Source organism: Rhinolophus sinicus, chromosome 15, assembly GCF_057876585.1.
Source record: "Rhinolophus sinicus isolate RSI-liver-muscle chromosome 15, RSI-T2T, whole genome shotgun sequence".
NCBI lineage: Eukaryota > Metazoa > Chordata > Mammalia > Chiroptera > Rhinolophidae > Rhinolophus > Rhinolophus sinicus.
Genome location: NC_142515.1, coordinates 86766441 through 86790248, shown reverse-complemented (window position 1 = coordinate 86790248; position 23808 = coordinate 86766441). Strand labels below are relative to the sequence as shown.

The 23808-nt window shown below is 54.4% G+C and overlaps 2 protein-coding genes across 8 annotated transcripts in view; one reads left to right on the top strand and one right to left on the bottom strand.

The window, feature by feature from the left end:
- The window catches only part of RFX1 (regulatory factor X1), a 31263-nt gene extending 25114 nt beyond the window's left edge, over positions 1-6149 (top strand). For all 6 annotated transcript variants that reach the window (XM_074338083.2, XM_074338084.2, XM_074338085.2 and 3 more), the window contains 11 exons: positions 937-1056; positions 1145-1260; positions 1476-1594; positions 1682-1791; positions 2158-2309; positions 2393-2490; positions 3493-3642; positions 3735-3943; positions 4389-4542; positions 4621-4666; positions 4805-6149. In XM_074338083.2, the coding sequence (XP_074194184.1) occupies positions 937-1056; positions 1145-1260; positions 1476-1594; positions 1682-1791; positions 2158-2309; positions 2393-2490; positions 3493-3642; positions 3735-3943; positions 4389-4542; positions 4621-4666; positions 4805-4974 (1444 nt within the window). In that variant the 3' untranslated portion in view covers positions 4975-6149. The remainder of the gene's footprint in view (positions 1-936; positions 1057-1144; positions 1261-1475; positions 1595-1681; positions 1792-2157; positions 2310-2392; positions 2491-3492; positions 3643-3734; positions 3944-4388; positions 4543-4620; positions 4667-4804) is intronic.
- Positions 6150-6217: 68 nt separating this feature from the next.
- DCAF15 (DDB1 and CUL4 associated factor 15) lies at positions 6218-13931 on the bottom strand. 2 transcript variants are annotated; one of them, XM_019746138.2, is made up of 13 exons: positions 13774-13931; positions 11986-12083; positions 11766-11901; positions 10961-11067; positions 10741-10880; positions 10483-10653; positions 8202-8636; positions 8004-8095; positions 7771-7899; positions 7591-7676; positions 7298-7402; positions 7099-7214; positions 6218-6716 (listed from the first exon to the last, which is right to left on the bottom strand). In XM_019746138.2, exons 1-13 carry the CDS (start codon positions 13903-13905, stop codon positions 6661-6663), a joined length of 1803 nt encoding a protein of 600 aa, XP_019601697.1. In that variant the 5' UTR covers positions 13906-13931; the 3' UTR covers positions 6218-6660. The 2 variants fall into 2 exon arrangements, with proteins under 2 accessions (XP_019601697.1, XP_074194189.1); XM_074338088.1 differs by lacking the exon at positions 8202-8636.
- Positions 13932-23808: the final 9877 nt, after the last annotated feature.

Here is a 23808-nt window from a genome sequence, read left to right as displayed (position 1 = left end):
CCCACCCCAAGTTATCCAGATTTTCATGCCCTCGCTCACTCCCCTCCTGGCCTCTTCACAACTTCCCACCTCAGGGCCTTTTCACCACTGTACCTTCTACCTTGTGTGATTTTCCCCACCTCCTTACTCAAATGTCCCCTGGCCCGATTAACTAAAACTGCCTTTCTGACGCTCTCCACCCTTCCCTTTTCCACCCCCCGCTCCCCGCTTACTTTTTCTCCTCAGCACTTCCTGTCATCCAACATGCCTCTAATGTTACTTCATTCCCTTGTTTTCTGATCTGTCTTCCCATGTTGAAAGCTACGTACCTTGCAAATACAGAGGCTGCGCATAGTCAGTGCTTAATCAAGGCCCGTGAGTCAGTGAATTCATGCAGGAAGGAACAGGGAGCCATCCGACAAACCCACCCTTCCCTGCCTCTCCTTTGCAATCCCTAGATCTCCCTGAGCCTCTTGTTCCAGTTTCTAGTTTAGGAATCATCTTGGGCAAAATACCACATCTCTCTATGACCCGTTTCCTCATCTGTCCATCAAGGATGGTGGGAGGACCCTTCGAAAGGGTAGAGATGAGGAGCACATGGATTCATGTGCTCAGAGCTCAGAACAGCGCCTGGCACATTCCTATGACTAGCAGTCAACAACTGTTTGCTGCACGCCTTCCCCGTGCCAGGATTGGGAGTTGACCTTGGCATGGGGCAGGCATGCCGCAAAGATGCTGGCCTTGTCATCACAGAGCTCAGTTGGCATGTGGGGGCCTCTCCTGGCACCCATAGCCCCTATGTTTTCCCAGCACAGCACCCCCAGCTCTGTGGAATGCGGGTTTCCCCCCAGAGGGCTCTATTTGGCCCCTAAGTAGCAAGGAGGCGGGTGTGATGTGACGCTCGCAATGGATGACCAGTGGCACCCCAGCCCAACCCTCCCCTCTACCTCCCTCCAGGGGCAATTCCAAGTACCACTACTACGGCCTACGCATCAAGGCCAGCTCTCCCCTGCTGCGGCTGATGGAGGACCAGCAGCACATGGCCATGCGCGGCCAGCCCTTCTCCCAAAAGCAGAGGTAAGAGGGCTGGCCCCTGCGCTGGCAGGTGGGGCAGGGCATGCGGCCGACCCCCACCCAACCACCCCACCCGCCCCTTCTCCCCCAGGCTCAAGCCCATCCAGAAGATGGAGGGCATGACCAACGGTGTGGCCGTGGGGCCGCAGCAGGCTACCGGGCTGTCAGACATCAGCGCCCAGGTCCAGCAGTACCAGCAGTTCCTGGGTGAGACCCCCTGGCCTATGGGCCGGGGCCCAGGGCAGGGTCTGTCATCCCCAGACGTTTCACTTGCCCTCCCTGAGCCTTTCATCCCCCACTGCACAAGGGGGACCCTTGCATGGTAGGAAATTGGTGACCACTTAATAGGATCCTAGGATGAAACTCCAAGGGGACAGGCAGATGGGGACGTAGGGCCTTATGGTGTCCCCTCCTGCCCCCAGATGCCTCAAGGAGCCTACCTGACTTCTCAGAGCTTGACCTCCAGGGCAAAGTGCTGCCTGAGGGCATCGAGCCCGGGGACATCAAGGCTTTCCAGGTCCTGTACCGGGAACACTGTGAGGTAGGGCAGCTGGGCAAGCGGGCACGGGAGAAGAAGGGCCATACTACCTACCACCCAGCTTCCCTGAGCATCTGACCTCCCCAATAGGCCATCGTTGATGTCATGGTGAACCTGCAGTTCACACTGGTAGAGACGCTATGGAAAACGTTCTGGAGGTACAACCTCAGCCAGCCCAGTGACGCGCCACCACTGGCTGTGTGAGTCCCTGAAGGGGCGGAAGCGGGGCACATTGAGTCAGCACGTAGGGCTGGGGTGGCCGGACCTTGGGCATCATGCAGGACAAGGGGGCACCTGCCTGGCCCCTGCATTTGGTGGGGAGACATGGCCTTCTGACTCGTACTCTGGAGTGTGCATGCGCATGGGTCTGATGATGCGTGCATGCGATGGTATGCTGTACCGTCGTCTTCTCCCTACGGTGGGGAGGGTGGGTGCCTGTGTCACAGTATTGCAGAGTGTAAGACCCCACCTGACGTGGTGGCACTGGTGCCTATGTCAGCCTGACTTCAAGGGTCGGCGGGAGGCTGGGAGCCCCTGCCTGATCCCTGGGTGGGGGGTGCCCACAGGCACGATGAGGCTGAGAAGCGCCTGCCCAAGGCCAGCCTGGTGCTGCTGTCCAAATTTGAGCCTGTGCTGCAGTGGACCAAGCACTGTGACAACGTGCTGTACCAGGGCCTGGTGGAGATCCTTATCCCCGACGTGCTGCGGCCCATCCCCAGTGAGTGCACTGCTGCTGCCCCCTCAACCCCGTGTCCCGCCCCCCAACCCTCAGTCCTGCTCAGCCCCCACTGCCACCCACAGGTGCCTTGACCCAAGCAATCCGGAACTTTGCCAAGAGCCTGGAGAGCTGGCTTACCCATGCCATGGTGAACATCCCAGAGGAGATGCTGAGGGTGAAGGTGAGGGTGTGCGGGGCCAGCCTGGGCTCAGCTCGGCTCCTCCCTCTGGGCTGTGGGGCTGATGGCTGCAGGCCTCGGTACCTCTGCTCAATAGAGGCAGTAAGATTTGTCCCAATGCCTGTCTCCTGGGAGCGAGCTTTGGGCGTTGTCTTGACAAACCAGCCTCCTCAGTTGCCCACTTCCGAAACACAATCCCTTTGTAGTTTTTTTGTACACAATACAGCATATTAAAAAAATAAAAACCAACTGCAAGTTTGAAGTTCTCTTCAGACAACCTCGAGAGAAAGTGCTTTAGGTGTTCAGAAATAGGTAAAATCTCAAAAAAACTAGCAACGCTTATAAGGAATCAATAGCTCTCTTCATCAGTGCTGCACATTCACTAACTACTTTAATATGAGGAATTAGAAGGGATGTGCTTACTCTTGGGAAAAAAGAAAAAAGAGAGTTTTTGTAGTCCTTAAAATGCTAATATGACAGCTAAACAGAACTGAATGTCTGAAGAATCACCTGAGTGTGCTGGACACAGCGGGGCCTGTGGAGAGAGTATAAGTTGTATTCAGGGGGAAGCCCTTCAGAACTGACAAGATTTATATATTCATTTATTCAACATGTATTTATTGAGCACCTACTGTGTGCCCAGCATGGCTCTGAGGGCTGGCAGCACAGCAACGACCAAGATAAGATAAACAAAACTCCCACCCTCGTGGAGCTGACATTAATGGGAATAATAATGGAAACAAAATGGAACAAAAATTTATTGAAGCAGTGACCTTTCTGGGCAGTGCCCATGCGAAATTTTCTGTTGTGTCCTTTCATAAAAATAATAATGCTGGTCAGACATGTTTGAAAATCCAGACCCCTTGATCTTCCAACAAAAGCAACGTGGTACACCCTTCTTCCTTTTTAGAAAAAAGAAATAGGCTCAAAGAGATTGTAGTGGGTGGGGCAGGGGACAGCCGGTGTGGATTCCGCGGAAGCCACAAGACCCCCTCCTCCCCGCAGGTGGCAGCCGCCGGCGCCTTCGCGCAGACTCTGCGGCGTTACACGTCGCTCAATCACTTGGCGCAGGCTGCGCGCGCTGTGCTGCAGAACACGGCACAAATCAACCAGATGCTGAGTGACCTCAACCGCGTGGACTTCGCCAACGTACAGGTGAGCGCGGGGTGGGGCGGAGCAGGTGAGTGCAGGTCAGGGCGGGCCCTGGGCGGTTGCTGAGCCAAGGGGTTGCGCCCGCTGTACCCCAGGAGCAGGCCTCGTGGGTGTGCCGCTGCGAGGACCGCGTGGTGCAGCGGCTGGAGCAGGACTTCAAGGTGACGCTGCAGCAGCAGAACTCACTGGAGCAGTGGGCAGCCTGGCTGGATGGCGTCGTGAGCCAGGTGCTCAAGCCCTACCAGGGCAGCGCCGGCTTCCCCAAGGCTGCCAAGCTCTTCCTCCTCAAGTGGTCCTTCTACAGGTGCGCACCGGTTGGGTTGGATCCGACCAGGAAGGGGCGGGGCTGGAGGCCCCTCCTCCCGGGGCGGGACCCAGAGAAGGTTCAGGTCAAACAGAGACCAGAGAAGGCCCCGCCTCCTCGGAGAGGGATGGGAGAAGGCCCCGCCTCCTTGGAGAGGGTGGGGCGGGAGAAGGCCCCGCCTCCTTGGAGAGGCTGGACCCAGAGGAGGCTCCGCCTCTATGGGGGGGCTCTGATGCCCTTTTATGAAGGCGGAGGTCCTATTGGCGGTAGGCGGGGTGAGGGTCCTCCGTTCTCACTGGTGCACGCCCCAGGGAAACCAGTTCCGGGCCGGGGGTGTTAGGGGAAAGTAGCTAGGCTTGCCCGATCCTGGAGGTATTGAGGCGGAAAGATGGGGTGCGAGGGGTGGGGTCAGGCCTAAAGGACTTCTCTGTGCCACGGTCCCCAGCTCCATGGTGATAAGGGACCTGACCCTGCGCAGCGCGGCCAGTTTCGGCTCCTTCCACCTCATCCGGCTGCTCTACGATGAGTACATGTACTACCTGATCGAGCACCGCGTGGCCCAGGCCAAGGGCGAGACCCCCATCGCTGTTATGGGCGAGGTGCGCACAGCGGGGCGCTGAGGGTGCGGGCGGGGCGCCCCTTGGCGAAACCCTTACCCCTTCTTTCCCCATCTTCAGTTCGCCAACCTGACCACCTCGCTGAACCCCCTGGACCCAGACAAAGGTAGGCGAGGCGTGCCCCTGTCCAGGGCCCGAGTCGGGGAGGAGGCGGACCGGGGTGGGGGCGCTAGGGTGGAGGCGCTGGCAGGGGGCTGGTGGTACCCCGCCCTGCTCTGAGCCGGGCCTGGTCCTTGTGCCCCAGACGAGGAGGAGGAAGAAGAGGAGGAGAGCGAGGACGAGCTGCCGCAGGACATCTCTCTGGCTGCTGGCGGCGAGTCGCCTGCTCTTGGTCCCGAAGCCCTGGAGCCGCCGGCCAAGCTGGCGCGGACGGACGCGCGCGGCCTCTTCGTACAGGCGCTGCCCTCCAGCTAAGCCAGCGACCTGCCCCTTCCCGCCCGCCTGCCCCCGCCCCTGTCCCCGTCCACGCCAGGGTCCTTCACAGCTTCTGTGGCTTCGCTGTCCGCCCTCCAGACTTGGCCAGGTCCAGAAGGGGCCCTCTGAGACAGAATGCAAGGGGGATCCCTGCCCCTGATGGGGCCGGCACAATCACAGGGCCGGGCGAAGCCGCAGCTGCAAACTCTGACACAAAAGACGTGCCTTAAGGAACCCGCCGCTGTGCCCAGGTGCCTCTTGGGGCAGCCAGCTGGCCCCTTGGCCCCGAAGGCCGCAGCCTCTCCCTCCCCCAACCCGCCGTCCCGCCACCCCTAGGGGGCAGGCAGGCAGGCCCCCTTCCCTGCGGAACTGTTAACTTATTCAGCTCGCTGGCTTTGCACAGCCTGTCCTGGGCCCAGCCCTGAGCCCCGGGTGGGCCCAGGTGGGCATCACCTAGGGACCCCCCCACTGTCAGCAGTAGCCCTGGGACCCCTCCCCCAACAACCTCACCGCCCCACCCCTGGTATAAGTGCAATTAAAGTCGTGGGTGTCGCATCTTTTCCAGAGCTAGGCCCTCCCTTGCCCCGCAGCGCTAGAGGGGGTACTTCCCGGAGCTGCTTGGCTTTGAAGGGAGGGTGGCAGGGGGCACTGCCTCCAGCTTCCAAAGAGCAGCGGGCTGGGCCGGGTGCTGGAGCCCACAGGGGCCTGCTGCCGGCAGTGGGGCTCCAATCACTCAGATCCAAGACCCCTGAGCCCCCCTCCCGCCACTGGTTTGTAATGGAACCTCTGTGCTTCTCCGTGCTGTGCGCCCCCCCACCCCCATGACTATTGTGTGATTCGTGAGTGCCGCCTGAGCGGAGTCGGTAACTTGTTGGGTTTTTTTCCAACCATCATGGCCTTATCTGTTCTGGTTTTCTCAGTGTTTCAACCTGTGAGATAGATGTTTATGGCAAAAAGGAAAAAAAAAAAAGAAAAAAAACCTGACCTATTGTATAAAAATCACTATTTTGTGTGCTCCGCGTGCTGCAGGCTTTTGGGGTGGCCCTCCCACTCCCCTCCACGTCCTTGGGCCTCCCCTCCCAGCGGTGAAAGTGTCCCCGCGTGCGGTAGTCTAGTGTGCCGAGCCGTTTTCTACCTTTTTGTAGTCTTTCTTAAAACAATAAATTCTGCTGTGATATTTGGCTACTGCTGACTCAAGGGCCTTGGGGCTCCAGCTGCCCCAAGTACAGTAAAGGAAACTCCGTGAGGCTCAGAAATAAAACATTTATTACATGAAGAGGAATAATGGGAGCAGGAGAATGGCCACGATGTTTGCCACCTCAGATGGGGAGACTGGGGGGAATCGGGGTCCATTCGGTCCCCCAGGGGGGCAATGTCCACACCTGTAGCCTGGGAAAGGAGCAAATATGCAAAGAGCAAGGGCCCATGCCCTGTGCCTAGCACAAGGTGAAGGCAGGTGGAACAGGGGGCTCCCTCCCTCTGCCCCTTCCCAACTTAAATAGGCATAAATAAGAAGCGTCCAGACTCAGGTCACCAGGGGCTGCCCCGCCCGCCTCCTTCCCACAGCCTAACACTAGTGGTGGTCGGTCATTGGGCGGCCGGCCAGCCAGGAAGAGGCTGCCAGGAAGGTGGCCAACTCCCAGGCCACAGAGGTAGTTGGAGTCAGTGTCCAGGCCGGCCAGGCCCTCACAGCACAATCCACGTGTATCGCTCGCTGTCTGCCAGAACTTTCAGTGAGCATCCTACAGGGAAGGGTCGCGACAGAACATGGAGTCTCAGCAGGCCCAGGCTGTGGGAGGGGCCTGTCTCTTTCCCAGACCTGATTTGGGCCCAGAAGGTTCTGGAAGGCAGGGACCCTGCTGGATTCTCTGCCTCCCACGTGCAGCCACCCAAGAAATGTCTGCTGAATGAATGAGCGACTGGCTGGGGATCCCCAAGTCCCACACCTGCCAGGCCCTTTCCTAGCTGGCTCCTGGGGCGGGCCTGGCTGGGCTGCCCTCCCCTCACCCCAATGGCCAGAGTGCCCCTCTATGCAGTAACACAGGAGTCAGCGCCTGCCCCGGGGCCTGGCCTAGCACTAGGAGAAGGACTTCTGTCCTTCTGTCACTGGGTCACGGGGCCCACCTTTGTGCAGTGCTTCGTTAGTCATTCTGTTGACGTAGCGGCCGCTGCTCTCAGGTACCAGCCATTTCATGACCATGTCCACACAGCTCTTGCGGTACGAGCTCCAGACACTGCCACTGAGGGCAAAAGAGTGCAGGCTCTCATTGCTCTGGCCACTCGCCCCAGCTCCCAGCCCGTCCCAGCCCCAGCCCAGCCTCACCTGGTCTGCCCTTTGACCTCAGTGAGATCACCCACACTGACTGTCACAAAGACGCCTGTGTTGAGGTCCCATGCCACCTTGAGGCTGGTGTGATAGGTCTTTGGTCTGCAGAGGAGAAACGGGATAGGACCACTACATCCCTGAGCTGGGACCCAGACTGCCCCACAGGCCTGCTGTCTTTAGAGCAGTTAACAGAGTGCCTGCTCCAGGTTTTGGGGGCAGGGGGAGTCTTCACACATCCCCTCTCCCTCTCTGAAGGGTGTGAGGTGAGGGCAGGACCCCTGGCCACTCACCGGAGCTGGCCCTCCTCGGTTGGGGACGGGAACGCCAGCAGCAGCAGGCCGATGTTGATGAGGACCTGGTTGGTCTCCGGACATACCTGAGGGACGAGTGGTAGATGGGGGCAGCTTTGAGGTGACCTCCTCCCAGGACAGATAGGCCCTGGGCCTGCCTTGTCCCACCCCTGGGCCCACCTCTAGGATGACGATGTCATAGTCGCTGAAGGAACAGAACTGGTGGCCCCAGGTGGCATCGTGGCGGATGACCTCATTGATGACATACTCGAAGTCCAATGTGAGCTGCTCCACCGTCAGGTACTGGCCCTGTGGGCAGGAGGCGGAGGGGCAGGGGAAGGACTGTGCCAACCGCCACCCCAGCAGGCTCCCTGGGGCTGCCCCCTGGACTGCCTGCTGCCACCGGCACCAACCTGGACAGCGGCCCGCTCCCTCATGGGCCGCAGACTGCGGCCACGGAGATCAGTCACCACAAAGGACAGGGAGATCTTGTCATCCTCGAACTCTGAGGGGGCAGGAAGTGGGGGTAGGGGCAGCAGGAGGCCTGAGGCCCCCTCCAGGCCTGCCTCCCATGCCCAGGGCCCTGCCTGCTGGGTGGGCTCCCTGCTCACCATCCTCTGGCTCCGTCCCTTCACCGGACCCCAGCACGTAATACAGCTTGGTGTAGTTGACATAGCCAGGCTCGGGGGCCGGCACCTCCACTGCAGGGGGGCTGTCCCGGGGCACCACCTCCCCACCTGGGGGTAGGGGCTCAGAGGACGGGCGGCAACAGCTGCCCGAGGGCCCCGGGTAGGGGGGTGGCCGGGCTTCCTCCAAGGTCCCACCCTTGGCCTCTTTGGCCCTGCGGAAGATGTCAGCCACAAACTCCTTGGCTTTGGCGATGGCGGGCGAGGGCTCAGGGGCCCCAGAGGGCCGGGCTGGGGCTGTCTCGGGGCAGAGGCTGGGCCGGGCAGGGGGCACCTCTGGGCTCTGGGGCCCAGGGGGGCTAGGAGGGGCTGGGGGGTAGGTGGTGTGGTCATACAGGATTTGGCAGAAGTTGCTATCGCCTGGAACATAAAAAGAGATGGAGGTGCTGGGTGTGGGGGGATGTCAATAAATGAGCTGAAGTTCAGGATGCTCTCCCACCCTGGGGGGTTCATCTGCTAAGAATCCTATGCTAAGTGAACAGTATGAAACACCCAGAAGAGAAAAAGGCCTTGTCCTTACACACACACACACACACACACACACGCACTCACGCGCATAAATACACATTCATTCAAACCTTGTCCTTGACCATCTATTGTACGCCATTCACTGAGGACAGGCGTGAACACGACAGATAATCCTGCCTTTGGGGAGCTGATCTTCTATGGTGACAGCAAATAAAAGGCACAGAACTTTGAGAGTTTACTACACAGCCTGAGTCCTCCCCAACGACAGCGGGCCTGCATCTATGTCTCTGTCTAACTAGGACCACACCCCCCTCTGGGGAATGTGGGCTCAGCGTGGAGAGCCCCACCACGCTCCCTGAACTGAGCACCACCGTGGCTGGGCCCTGGGCCCTGCCTGTACAGCTTCCTTTGGGCCCCCAACAAGGAAATGGGGGTGGGGGGTGGGAGCGTGTCCTCCCAGTTCAGAGAAAAGCTTGTCCAAAGTCACACTGTGAGGTGATTTGAGTCTGCCAACGCACTCCTGTCCACCAGAGTGGTGGCACTTCTAGGGGTGAGGGGATGAAAATGGAAAAGTCAAAATTCCCCTTGTAAACACCCTCCTCTGGTGTTTAGAGTTAGACATCAATGACAGTGCCCCCGCCCTGGGCTGTATGCACGTGGCTGAATCCTGTCTGGACTTTCCTAACAGGACCCACGGCCACGATGGCAGGGGGGCATCGACTCCATCTAGGCTGGGCTGGCAGGGGGTAGGGCCTCCCCGACGTGGGCACAGGTGGCCAGGGCAGCGGTGGGAGGCTGCGCATGGACCCAGGGACAAGGCACTCTGGTCCTGGCTGGTTTGTGGGCTCTGTTATGAACAATTAGTCCTCTCTTCATACCCATTGCCCTTCTACGCCAGGAGCAACCATTTTATATTTTAACATAGTTATAGGGCATCTTTTTATTTGACTGCATTCTTACAAAATTGAAACATTTGTAATTTATGCGTTATCTGGTTATAGATCTTGTTTCTTGTGCATTTGCGCATGACTTTGAGACATGCTCCCCGGAGTCTGCTGATCCAGGGGATGTACCCACCCTGTTCTGCCTCCTGGATCCCCAGGGATGGACACCAGGTGGCCCCCAGCGCCCCCCACCACAGCCTCAGACATGCACAAGCACAGGGCTGCTGGGCTTTGGTCAACTGTTGGCCCTAGGAGCGTGGGAAAGCCCCCAGGGCTGCATGTTGCCACCAGTCTGTGGCATTATCCAGCTTCCTCATGTTTGCCACTCTGTTAAGAAACATCACCTTGTGATTTTCACTGATATTTCTCTAATTACCAATGATGTAAGAAGGCCATCTGTCCACTCACCACTCCTTAAAATTTTTCATTAACATCTTTCTTTTTGAAGAGAGACAGCGCTGTGCTGTCCACATAGGACTGTTTAAACACAACTAAAATTAAAGTCAAACACTCAGTTCTTTGGTCACATGAGCCACTTTCACGTGGCTAGTGCTGGCAGCTGTAGTGGACACAGATATGGAACATCCCAGCCCCGAGGAAAGTTCTACTGGACAGTGCTGGCGTGGGGCGTGGCCGAGTTTGGATCCCGGCAGTCCTACTTCCTGGCTGTGTGACCTTGGATGCGGCACCTCTCTGAGCCTCAGTCTCCTCCTCTGTCACATGAGGTAGTGACAGGATCAATCTCACAGGGTTTACAGCAAATGCTGTGACTGTCATCAGAGCCGGGGACGTACCTGCTGAATGGACCGAGACGGCGCAGGCCACCAGGGAGTAGCTGGTGTTGAGCAGCACCACCTGGTCCTTCTTGAGCTGGAAGGCGGGCTGGAAGGTGGGGAAGGGGTACACCACCTGGTACTTGGTATGTAGCATGAAGCCGTGTCGCAGGCACTGCGCACTAGGGTCACCTACAGCAACACACGCCCATAGGCTCAGCCACCACCATGGCGTAGGGAGCCACGCAGCCCATGTCCCAAGGCCCCCCAGCCCCTCACCTGGGTGGGCCCGACTGGCTTCCCGGCAGGCGGCACAGCGGCCCGGCGGTGGCACAGCCACGGTGCTGATGTATATGTCGCGGTGGTTCTCGTCGCTCATCATCATCATGTTCATGAGCATCCCATTGGCCGACCGGGTGCTAGGGGCCAGCACAGTCTCAGCTGCGTGGCCTGGCGCCCTCCCCTGCCCACCTGTGGCCTCCCCATCCCTGAGTCTCACTTGAAGCCAAAGACGATGACCTTGGAGGCATCGCTGGGCCACTCGCACACAGTCAGGTACAGGTCGCTATAGATCTCCTCGTCCTGGAAGAGCCGCACCTGCCGGACCTGAGCCACATGTTCGGGTTGGTGCAGGGTCAGCGCGGGCCAGGGCCCACAGACGCCCACCTGAGGCTACATACACAATGCTGGACTGGAATTGGGGCTGGGCTGAGCTGACAGAAGCACCCCTCTGGTGGTGTCTCAGGCCAGGGAGCCCCAAGCAGCCCTGTCTGCACCCTTCCTGAGGACAGCCTGGGGAGGTACCCCTCACAAGTGGGGGAAACAGGAAAGCCCGTCCCAGGACTATACGCAGCCCACGGGAGCCCTGCCCAAGCAGAGGGGACTCAGCCAGACGTACTGGTTCCAAGCCCCATCCACCCCAAAAACATTCACCTCTCTGCGCTCCTGTGTAAACTGAGGTAAGAGCACTCACCTCCTGGGGTCGGGAAGGTGGGGGTCAAATACTCAAGGTCAGGGCTAAAGCCAGGGTGGCAACCCACTTGGTCATAACAAAGCTAACGGGTGCCACCCGGTCTGAGCCTGTGAGGTTCTACGAGCTGTGTATACTAAGTTGAACCACATGAAATTGCTGCTATTTACCTATTTTCAACTTTAAAAACAGCAATTTTATGTGGTTCGACCCAACATGGAGTCTTAACCATGACCCCACGAGCACACTACCTATTTTATGGACAAAGAAACTGGGGTTGAGGGGTGGCGTGACCTGCTGGGGTCACGCTGCTGGGCACTGGGCCTGGCCCTACCAGCTTGAGCTTGCTGTGGACGTTGAACTCCCACCAGTACAGGTGATAAATGTAGAAAGAGAAGTCGTCGTCCCCACTGCTGCTGGTGTAGGAGAGAACGTACCGGCCGCACTTGGAAAAGCCCAGGAAGATGTGTCTGGGGGCGTGAAGGGCAGAGTGGCCAGGTTAGGGCCAGCCCACCCCCCCACCCAGCCACCCCCTTGCCAGGCCCTAGCCTCACCCTGCATAGAGGAAGTCCTCATCCACAATGTTCTTTAGGGAGACGCAGACCCTGGGCGGCAGCTTTCGGAAGAGGCGAGGGGAGAGCTGCCCACTGATCTGGGGAAGGGGAAGCCAGGTCTCTTGAGGCACCATTAAGTGGAGGCTACCTGCAGCCCCCCAGTCCCCTCACCCAAGGTAGAGCAGCACCCTACGCAGGCCCACTCCCTGCCAACCGTAACAGTCACAGGTGGTCCAAGCTCTGGAAGATGGGATCCAGCTGGGGGAGAGGATTGGCCGGACCTCACTTGAGCCTCCCTCTCCACCAGGGACCGACACCACCCTCACAGCCCCACACTTCTTCAGCCTCAGCGTCCCTCTTGCCCAAGTACCCCCAGGCTCTGAAGACCAGCACTGGCATTACCTCCCCCAAGAATATTCCCCAGTCACCACTGGCCACATTGGGCCACCTGGCTGCCTTCCTGAAGGCTGTCCGATGGCACAATGAGCAGTGAGTGTCCTTGATCACTAAGGAGGCTGGGATGTGGGCATGACCAACTGCACTCACCTGTCCTTGACCCACTAACCTACACTCAGGGTGCTCAGGCCCTTCAGGGCCTCAGCTGGGGGCCAATCAAAGGTGGGGCAGACAGAAGGGTGGGACTGACCAGTGACCTTCCTACTCCTGCCCAATTCCCTCTTCTTCTCAATTAACTTAGCCGCTTTCCAACCGACTCCCTCATCGCAAAAACTTCACCAAAGAAAGATTTGGGGGGACAGGCAGGCACAAGCAGGGTGCTAAGTGATCAGGGCACCCTGGATCCTGCTACCCAGTCTGATGGGTGATACACAGTCCTGACCTCAAGAGAGTCCAGTCTGATGGGAAAGAGACAACCCTGTCTGGGGAGCTTCCTGGTCGATGGGGGAGACAGCACAGCCCTCAAGGAGATTCCAGTCTGATGGAACAACCCTGTCAACAAGGCCCAGGCTGACAATCCCTGCCCAGGGAGCTTCCAAGCTAAGGGCGGAGCCACAGCCCAGCCCAGGAGCTCCCAGGCTGAGGGCGGAGACTGTCCCTGCCCAAGGAGCCTCAGTCAAAAGGAGACACAGCCCTGTCCTCACGGAGCTCCCAGCCTAATGGAGAAGGCGCACTCCCTAACCACAGCGACACAGTCCTGACCCAATTGCTGCTGACCTGACATCTCTCTGCCCTCCCAAAGCTCCCAAACTGATGGGGGAAGAGATCCCGCACACTGGGAGTTTAGTCTGATTGGGGGAGAAAGAACCCTGCTCAGGTGGCTCCCAGTCTAAGGGGGAAGACCCAGCCCTCTCCGGGAAGCTCCCTCCCATTTAATGGGGGAGGCAGACGCAGGTACAGGAACTCCCAGCTCCCGTGTGGTTAGAGCCGAACAGCGAGAACACCAGCGGAGGAAGCACAAAGCCGGTAGCAGGGGCTCTGCCACGGGGGCGAGCAGGCTCCATAACACAGGGGCCACAGGAGCAAGGTTTTGAAAAATGAGTCTGACCCTGGATCGCCTCCTTTCTCCTTACTCCTCCAGCGGCCTCTAAGGCCCCCTCCATCCCAGCCCCGTCGCCGGTGTCCCGCCCCCAGCCCCTGCATCCAAGCCCTCGCCCCAACACCCCTCCACCCAAGACCTCTCCCGGGGCCCCGCCCAGCCCCCTCCTTCCGCGCCCCCTCCCCCGGGGCTCCGCCCCCAACCCCTCACCCCGCGAACACCCTCCCTCCCTCCGCCTCTTTCGTCCCTTCTCCGCACGCTGCGGCGCCCTCCTCCCGGACTCCGGGCCTCACCTTGACCCGCTCCAGCTGCTTGAGGACATGCTCCCGCCGCCGCCCCGCTGCCCGCTTTCCCCCGGCGCCCCCGGGGCCGCCCCCGCCGCTCCCGGCCCCGCTGTTCCGCTCCGATTTCGAGCTGGGCGCCATTTTCACCCCCTCCCTCCACTTCCGGAGCAACCGGCCTCTTCGCCCCACCTCCGCTGCCTCCTCATTGGCCCTTCCCAGAGACTGCGGCCCGCGGGTTGGATGAAAGCCCGCACTCGGGGCCTCGTCCCTCTATGCCTGTCCATCACAGCCATGTCGGCCCTTGATTGGTAGAGACGGTACAGCCTACGCGGTCTGTGGCCGTATTCCCGCCTTCCCGCAAGGACGCACCAGTAGCTTCACGCCGAGATGACTTTGACCCGATAGGCGGAGGCCCCTGTCCTTCCCGACGGCGTCACGCCCCGCCGTGGCTGGTGGGTTTCCATGGATACCGCGGGCGGTCCAGGCCCGTGGGTGGAGCAATGGGAGCTTGTGGTCCAGAAGGGCCTGAATCCCCAGCCCAGGGATGTCGGTGCGGAGGTGTAGTGAGCACCTCAGGGCCACCGGACCAGGCCGAGGAAACGGATTTGGAAAAAACAAAAAAAAAGATAAGGTTCCATTAAAACATCTTTCAGATGAGCTGGGGGGCAGCCTGGTGGGATGATGGTAATGATAGCCGTCAATCACTTATATGGCACTTTACACATGCCAGACACGGTTCTGAGCTTACAATTCTTTGCAGTAGGGTCGCCGTTATGCCCATTTTACAGATGATAGTAATCATAATAATTCTCTCTGCTATGAGTATCATTTCTGCGTGTGTTAGCTCATTAAATCTTCGTAACACTTTTGGAGCTAGATCCTTTTATACCGTGTTTCCCCCAAAATAAGACCTAACCAGAAAATAAGCCCTAGCATGATTTTTCAGGATGACATCCCCTGAACATAAACCCTAATGCGTCTTTTGGAGCAAGAATTAATATAAGACCCGGTCTTATTTTCGGGGAAACACAGTATCTTCATTTTATACATGATGATATTGAGGCTTACGATGTAGTGCTCCTGACTACCTGGCACATATATACCTCAGATACAAGCTGTTGTGACTATAATCAGAGAGGAAGTGAAGTGATCTTGCTCTCCATATTCTTCCAGCCTCACACTTTCATTTGTTCAACAAACATTTATTGAGCACCTACTATGTTCTAAGTGCAGCAGATATAGCAGTGAACAAGACAGACTATAAACAAGGAAACAAATTTCTGTTCTCTAATCCCAGGTAGGATTAGCAATCGAGGGGAAGGAAGAAGGTTACTTAGGCCAGTCAGAGAGGGGCCCTGTGAAGGTGAGGAGGAAGAATATTCCAGCAAAAACAAAGGTTTCAGGGGAGTGAGGGTGGCATGATTGAGAGACTGCAAAAAAGCCAGTTGGGCCAGAGCAGGAATGAGCAAGGAAAACAGACAGGGAAACAGATAGGGAGGGAGTGTATGGGGCTTGTAGGTAAGCAAGACACTTAAGTATAAAGAGAAGCCTCTGGAAGGTTTTTAGCAAAAGATGATGGAATCTGATATGAGATTTAAAAGATCATTGTGATCCAAAGAATTAAATAAATACCTATGAGTCCATATGGTATAAATAAATGATTGAATAAACAAATGGGGGGGAAGGAACCAATCTTCTGTATATGTGTCCAACTACTAAAGACACTTGGACACACCACTATGTTCTGTTCTGGCTGGTTGCCTGAGGTTTGGGGGTGAAATGGTAGGAGAACTGGCAAAGGGGCATGAGGACACTTTGGGGATGATGGAAATGTTTACTATCATAACTGTGGTGATGGTTTTGCAGGTACATACATGTGGAATTTTGGAAAGATGAGTTTTGACTCATGTATGCTTTAAATATTTTCATTTTGTTGTATGTAATGTATACCTCAATCAAGTTTTATTTTTATTCAACAGATACACAAGGATATATGGTGGTAAGCCCCACTGTCCTGTACACTCAGCCCCAACTACCCAGTTCTTGTCCCAGAGACAGTCAATATCTTTTTTAATTTATGAAAATGATCAAAACTGGTAGCCTCTCTCTGTAACTTTTTCTTCTTCACAAGATTAGCTGTACTCACATTCATCCATGTTGTGGTTTAAATAGTGATCCACAAAAAGATATGCTGATGTCCTAACACCCAGAACATTTGAATATGACCTTATTTGGGGGGGAAAATGTAATTATGTTAAAGATCTTGAGGTGAGATTATTTTGGATTAGCCAGGTGGGCCCTAAATCCAATGGCCAGTGTCCTTATAAGAGACAGAAGAGGAGAAACAGACCACACGCACATGCACACACACACACACACACACACACACACACACACACACAGAGAGAGAGAAAAAGTCCACATGGAAATCAGGCAGAGTTTGGAGTGACACAGCCACAAGCCCAGGAATGGCACTGATTGCCAGCAGCCACCAGAAGCTGGAAGAGAATCAAGGAAGGCGCCTCCATCAACTCTGCCAACACCTTGAGTTTGGACCTCTAGCCCCCACAAATCCAAATAAATAATTTGGACTTCTGAAATGAATATATTTGTGCTGTTTTAAGCCACCCAGTTTGTGGTCAATTGTTATGACATCCCCAGGAAACTAATACTATGTGTAGATCGAGTCCTTTGTGCACCATAGGTCTGGTTCTTTATTCTATTCCCCTCTTACAGGATTTTTTTCATTCCCTTACTCAACAGATGTTCATTGATCATGAAGCGAAGTTGCAAGCTGTGTGGGATGCAGGGCAAGAGAGAATTTTCACTCTAATAAACGAGGCTGCAGGAAATGTCCTTGCACATATCTGTTGGAGGCTGTGTAAGATTTTTTCCCAAGAATAGGTTGGTGGTCCTTGGGTGTCACAGAGAGTAATACTCTAAATCTTCCACTTGCTCCTCCCAAATCTCATCCCCCCACTTCTCCATCCTTTGTGGTAAGGCAGGACCGTGTGACTAATCCTGGCCAATGAAATGGCAGCAGAAGGGTTGTGTGGTACTTCCTGTTGGAAACATTGAAAAGCTGACTTGGGAGTCTCCTCTGTCTCTTCCACTGCACCAGTGACCATGCAGGCTGCTGTTCAAGATGGTGCAGCCTCTGTCAGACTGGGTGCCAGAGTGACTATGTGTCTCAGAGACCCTATTCGTATGTTGCAGATGAGCAATTCTGGTGTTAGTCACTGACCTTTGGGGTTATTTGTTATGCAGAATGATCTTGCCTGCCTAATTAATACAGGTGAAACAGAACCAATAAGATATATACAGATGGTCCCTGTCTTACAATGGTTCAACATAAGATTTTTCGACTTCATGATGGTGCGAAAGCAATATGCATTCAGTAAAAACTGTACTTCAAGTTTTGAATTTTGATCTTTTCCTGGGCTGGTGATAGGCCATATGATACTCCCTCGTGATGCTGGGCAGAAGCAGCGAGATAATGTTGCCCAGCTGTAGACTAATATAAGTATGCTGAGTATGTTTAAGGTAGGCTAGGCCAAGCTATGATGTTCAGTAGGTTAGGTGTATTAAATGCATTTTCAACTTACGATATTTTCAACTTACAATGGGTTTATTGGGATGTAATTCCATCATAAGTCAAGGAGTATCTGTATGTGTACGAGGTATGATAAAAAAATATGGTGAATGTTTAAATAAAAAAATGTATTACAGTAAAAGACACATTGCCATTAATCCCCCTCAAAATATTCCCCCTCGCTTCAAACACACTTATCCCATCGTTCTTGCCACCTTCTGAAGCAGTTCTGGAAGTCCTCGTTCGTGAGTATCTTTAATTGTGCTGCCATGGCTGCCTCAATGTCCTGAATTGATTAAAAATGTTTACTTTTCATGGTCATTTTGACTTTGGGGAAGAGCCAGAAGTCGCACGGTACCAGATCTGGTGAATATGGTGGATGAGGACACACCATAATGTTTTTATTTGACAGAAATTGCCGTACCAGAAGCGATGTGTGACATGGAGCGTTGTCGTGATGGAGGATGAAACCATTTGCCCATTCCATGTTAATGCACTGTTCGTGATTCATGATTTACGGCACACTTTGAAACACACCTTCTTTCAACTGTAGCTCACCCCAGACACCGAACAAGTTGAAACTTGTTAGTAAGGTTCAAGGCGCCACTGCCTATATTGAAGATCCCTGACTTTCCGTTGGCTGGCACTCAGCAGCAGCCTTCACCATATTTTGTGATCATAACAGAAAAGTATATATATCCTTTTATACCGGGGGTGCCAAAAAAAATGTATACACGTGACTTGTATCCATCTTTTGTTATTGGTATATATTCAGTATTACAATTTTAATACAGTTTTTTTCCTTTTTTAAAATGTGTATACATTTTTTTGGCACCCTCTGTGTGTGTGTGTGTGTGTGTGTGTGTGTGTGTGTGTGTATATTTTTAAAAGATTTATTATGACAAATTGGCTCATGTGGTCATGAAGGATGAGAAGTCCCACAACCTGCCATCTGCAAGCTGGAGACCCAGGAAAGCTGGTGGTGTAGTTTCAGTCTGAGCCCGAAGGACTGAGAATGAGGAGAGCTGATGGCGTATATCCGAGTTTAATGGCAGGAGAAGACCAGTGTCCCAGCTCAAGCAGGTAGGCAAGAAGAAAAAAGGAGTGAATTCCTCCTTCTTCCACCTTTTGCTTTATTTGGACCCTTAATGGATTAGACAATGGCCATCCACATTGGGGAGTCATGAGTCCACTGATTCAAATGCTAATCGCATCCAGAAACACCTTCACAGACACACCCAGAAATAATGTTTAATCTGGGCACCCCATAACCCCCCAAAATTAAATTTGTTTAATTTTATTGGGGAATATTGGGGGACAGTGTGTTTCTGTAGGACCCATCAGCTCCAAGTAGTTGTCCTTCAATCTAATTGTGGAGGGCACAGCTCAGCTCCAAGTCCAGTTGCCGTTTTCAATCTTGAACCGGCAACCTTGTTGAGAGCTCTCACTCTAACCAACGGAGCCATCCCACCGCCCCTCCAGAAGCTCAGCAACAGCTCATTGTCTTCAATCTAGTTGTGGAGGACGCAGCTCACTGGCCCATGTGGGAATCGAACCGACAACCCTGTTGTTCAGAGCTCATGCTCTAACCAACTGAGCCATCCGGCCTCCCCAACCCGATATAATTTTATAATATAATTTTATATTTGACATATACAAGCAACATTCCAAGGACCCACATTTTCATTTTCACCAGATACTTTCAGGTTCTTTGTCTCTTTCTGACCCTCTGTCTCCATGGTCATCACCTGTTCTCTTCTGCGCACCCCTGAAGCCTCAGCGTTCCTCAAGGGTCTCTCTTTGTTTCCCTTCTCTTTTAATTCTATCCTTTCTTCTTGGCTAACGTCATCCATTATGTGGCCCCACTCTCACTTCTGTGGCTATACCCTGTATCCATTAGGATTAAATTCAGTTTAAAATAATAGGGAAAAAAAGAAATAAAAGAGAAACAGTGGCTTAAATAGGAGAGATGGCAGATCAGATTTCTCTCATGTTCAAGATGACTAGAGTGGGTTGTGTTGAAAAGCCTAAAATTCCATGTGCTGTTTTTGCTATCTTTGAGCCCTACAGGGCCCCAAAGCCCCAACCACGAATTTCCCTACTTTTGTCAGATATTCCCCGCCCCACGCACATACCCAATAGGAAAATGTCTCCACATGGCTAGGTCCTCTATCAGCTGCACCCGATCTGGTCTTCACCCTAATGGATTTCACCTCTCTGCCAGCCTAAGAGATTATTCAAACAAACAAATCACAGCCTCCCATGGGAACCAGAAGTCACCCCATCCTTTTGTTACTACAAAGCTTGCCTCCCACAGTCTCTGCATCTTGACCCTGCTCCTGAATGCACTGTCACCATGTGGCTCTGCGTGGTATACGGACTCCTTCTCCTCTTAGTTGTGAGTATATGTGACTAATAAACCGACGTTGATCTCATCTATTCAGTGTTAGACGTCATGTGTTTGGTCATCTTGTACTGTTTTTTTTTTTTTTTAAGATTTTATTGGGGAAGGGGAACAGGACTTTTATTGGGGAACAGTGTGTACTTCCAGGGACTTTTTTCCAAGTCAAGTTGTTGTTCTTTCAGTCTTAGTTGTGGAGGGCGCAGCTCAGCTCCAGGTCCAGTTGCCATTGTTAGTTGCAGGGGGTGCAGCGCACCATCCCTTGCGGGAGTCGAACCAGCAACCTTGTGGTTGAGAGCCCGCGCTCCAACCAACTGAGCCATCCGGGGGGCAGCTCAGCTCAAAGGGCTGTCCGTGTTCAATCTTAGTTGCAGAGGGCAGAGCCCACCATCCCTTGCGGGACTCGAGGAGTTGAACCGGAGACCTTGTGGTTTAGAGCCCACTGGCCCATGTGGGAATCGAACCGGCAGCCTTCGGAGTTAGGAGCACAGAGCTCCAACAGCCTGAGCCACCCAGCCGGCCCTATCTTGTACTATTTTTAAGGCATGTGATCCCTCCTTCATCAATAGAGTAAATGGGTGGTGATCAAAACACTGGTCAGTATATAAATCAGGGGTATCAAAACTGCGGCCCGTGGTCCAACTGCGGTCCGCAATCCATTGTTAATTGGCCCGCAGCAAATTCCAAAAATATATTTAGTTTACTTAAATAAACCAGGTGAGGCAATACATACTTCACCTCGAGTGAGTGGCCCGGCTGTTTGTGTATTTTACCGCATATGGCCCTTGGTAAAAAACGTTGAAAAAAGTTTGGACACCCCTGATATAGATGGTACAGCTTTCCACTGTATGAGAGACCCAAGTTGATTCTCTCTTGTTGCTCTACTATTCAAGTCCTTTATTCCAAAGTTGATGTCATGGCCCAAGATGGCTGATGGAGTTCCAGCCATCACGTCTACATTCCAACAGTAGGAAGGATAAAGGCACTCCCTTTTCCTCAAATTTGTACATACCACTTCTGCTTACAGTCATATGGCCACTCCTAGCTGCAAGAAAGACTGGGAAATGTAGTTCTTTATTCCAGGAAGCCTATGCCCAAATAAATATCAATAATTTTATGGATTAGGTCCAGATTCTGAAGGGTTTACCATCGAGATGAAAGCTGATTAAGGACTTGGGCCTTAAACTGTGTCTTGAGGTTGGATGCCATCAAAGGATGAGGAGGAGCAGGTCCAAGGTGGGCCTTGGGGTCATTAATTGCTACTGAATTAAGGAAGGCCTTTCCTGTTCTAATTAGAAGACTACATTTTCCATCAGCCTCTTGCTCCCTCCCACATCCGCCCAACAATTCTACCCCACCACCACCAAAATGGGACCAGATTGCTGCACGAGCTACCCAGTGTTCTGCAACTGTCCCTTGTTCCTCTGACTCTACAGTCCTCCCTACTGTGAGACCAGAGCCTCAGGGAAACTGACAAACACCAACACCCCCTCCCCATGCAAACCTTCCCACACGTACAGACACAATTCTGCATGCATTCCACAAAGGTGTACTAAGTGTTGTTTGTTCCAGGATCGACATTGGTGGACCACACTCCATGGCTGTCCCTACAGAACTCCCTTCTGGGCTGGGCAGAGCAGCACTTGGCAGGGCAAGATTAGGCTGGGCTAGGAACGGCTAGGCAGGGCAGGACAGGACTGTGCTGGTCTAAGCTGGGCTGGACTTGCCTGGGCTGGGCTGGGCTGGGCTGGGCAGGGCTGGACTGAAAAGGGCTATGCTGGGCTGGGCTAGGTGGAGGGAGGGGACTTTGTTGAAGGGAGATGAGGCCAGTGGGTCATTTACAAGAGTGATGGTTAGATTTCTAGCCAATCAGCATATTTCATCCTTCTAGCCACAGCGACTGGTTCCAGATGGACATGTGACCAATGAGATTCAAGCTTAGGGCTTTCAGTTAGACTAAAGCTGGGGATATCTTGGCACTACACAGAGAGGCCTGCGGTAGAACAGAGAGGTAGAGATAAAATCCATCTTAGGATGTCATTTGAGCCCCTGGATCCTATGCCTGAAAGTCACCTTCCCCCACATTTCATTCATGAGTCGATAAATGCTCTTGCTTGCATTAGTTAGTTTGGTTTGGGTTGTCCATTCTTTGCAACTGAAGGAGGCCTGCCAGAAACTCAAACAGCTTGGTTCTCATTGCTGTTTTCCTGGGGCTAGGATTGGTGCAATAGTACAGCAGTTCCCTGGGGCTGGCCCCATTACTGTGCTACACAATATTCAAACTAATGGCCATTAGTCTCACCTGGAGAACTTGGGGTGGGGCCTGTAGTTCTCTTCTGGCCAAAGCTAAGACCTGTCTCCTGTTGCAGCCCTGAGGGACCCTAAGGGACCCCCCCCCCCGCCATGAAGCCACACAGTGCTGGGAAACATGGACAAATGACCACCTTTAGGTCTAAGTTTCCTCCTCTGTGGAAGGAGGAGGAAATAGTAATACAGACCCCCTCTCTTTCCATCATCCTCCCATATGTTGCTCCCTTCTTCCCACCCATCTGGTGTACCTCATTGTCATCTCCCCATGGCTGGACCCCATGGCCTCCTGTAGCAGGTGTTGTCTGGGGCCTGCCATGCCCCCTCAGGCGTCACCATCACGTACCTATCTTTCTTTAGGGCCAGAGCCTGTTCTACCCAAGGGCTGGGGAATTCAGGCCCCTTAAGGGCCACCCTCAACAAGTGATGAACGGAGGGAGGTGCGGGCTCAATACCACAGCTCCATTGCCCCTTAGGTGGGTGACGCTGACCATGTGTGTTACGTAACCTCCTAGTGTTCCCCTGCGGGACGGAGCCCCAGTTGCCTATGGCAGGAACTTGCTTGAGAACAAGAGTGACCAACCACCCCAATTTGCCCAGGACTAAGGGTCCTCCGGGACACAGAATTTAGAGCCCTGAGACTGGCAAGTGGATAACCCCAGTGATAACACATCGATTATGGGCTGTTCTTTTCCTTCCTTCTGTCACCTCCCTGCTCCCCTAACAGCTGCTTTCTCTGAGATAACAGCACACATACCTTGTCTCCAGCTCTGCTTCCGGGAGATCCCAACCTCCTTCACACGCTGTGAGCAGCCCACCGCCTCAGCCACTGAGTGCTTGTGAGGGGCAGATGCCGTTCTTAGAATGTTCTGTCTGCTACCTGGGTTTTCCCTGTGACAGCCCTTTGAGGAAGGGTCTTCTGTCATCTCCATTTTATGTGTGGGACAGCTGAGGCTCAGGAAGGAAAATGACTTAGCTGAAGTCACCTCACCAGTAAGTGGCATGTCTTAGGGATCAGATTGGGGGCAGAGACTGGTTTCCTCACCTGGTGGCACACACCTGGCATCAAGGGCTGGGATGTGTTGGATGCTGTTTCCCCACTTCATAGGCATTATCTCATTTAATCTTCTCACCCCTCCCAGGAGGTGAGACAACCTTTCCCTCACTTTGCAGAATGGGAAACCGAGGCCCAGGGAGGTGGCTGAGCCTAGGTTCAGGCCCAAGCAGGCTGGCCCTGAGTGCACATCCTTAACCGCCAGGCTGGTGCCTCCATACGTGTAATTTCCTTTTGGGCGGTGGCTGTGGCCATTTGGGGTGGGGGGAGTCTGGCTGCTAGTGAGGCCAGCTGGTAGGGGGAGAGGGGGAGGGGCCCAGATGGCAGACCTGGCTGAGAGCCCTCAAGACAGTGTCTGGGCTGGCAGGCTAAGCCCAGGCCTGCCCTGACCCCTCGTCACCAGCCCCAGTTCCTTGGGGACCCTCCTGCGGCTGAAGCATCCCCCACTCCTCTGCCCCCACCCCTACTCCTGCGGTTGGCCCAAATACCAGACAGGGTGAATTTCAGCTTTCCCCCAAACATTCCTTGCTCCCGTGGCCTGGCCCAGGCTGGCTGAGGTTACGCAAGCAGAGCTGGGGGTGGGGGACCAAGGGGACGGGCTGGGTTGGACTGTCCTCACCACCCCATCCGGCAGCCCACCCACCCTCCCAAAGGCGGGGAAGGGGGTAGGCCAGCTCTCTTGAGCTCCTG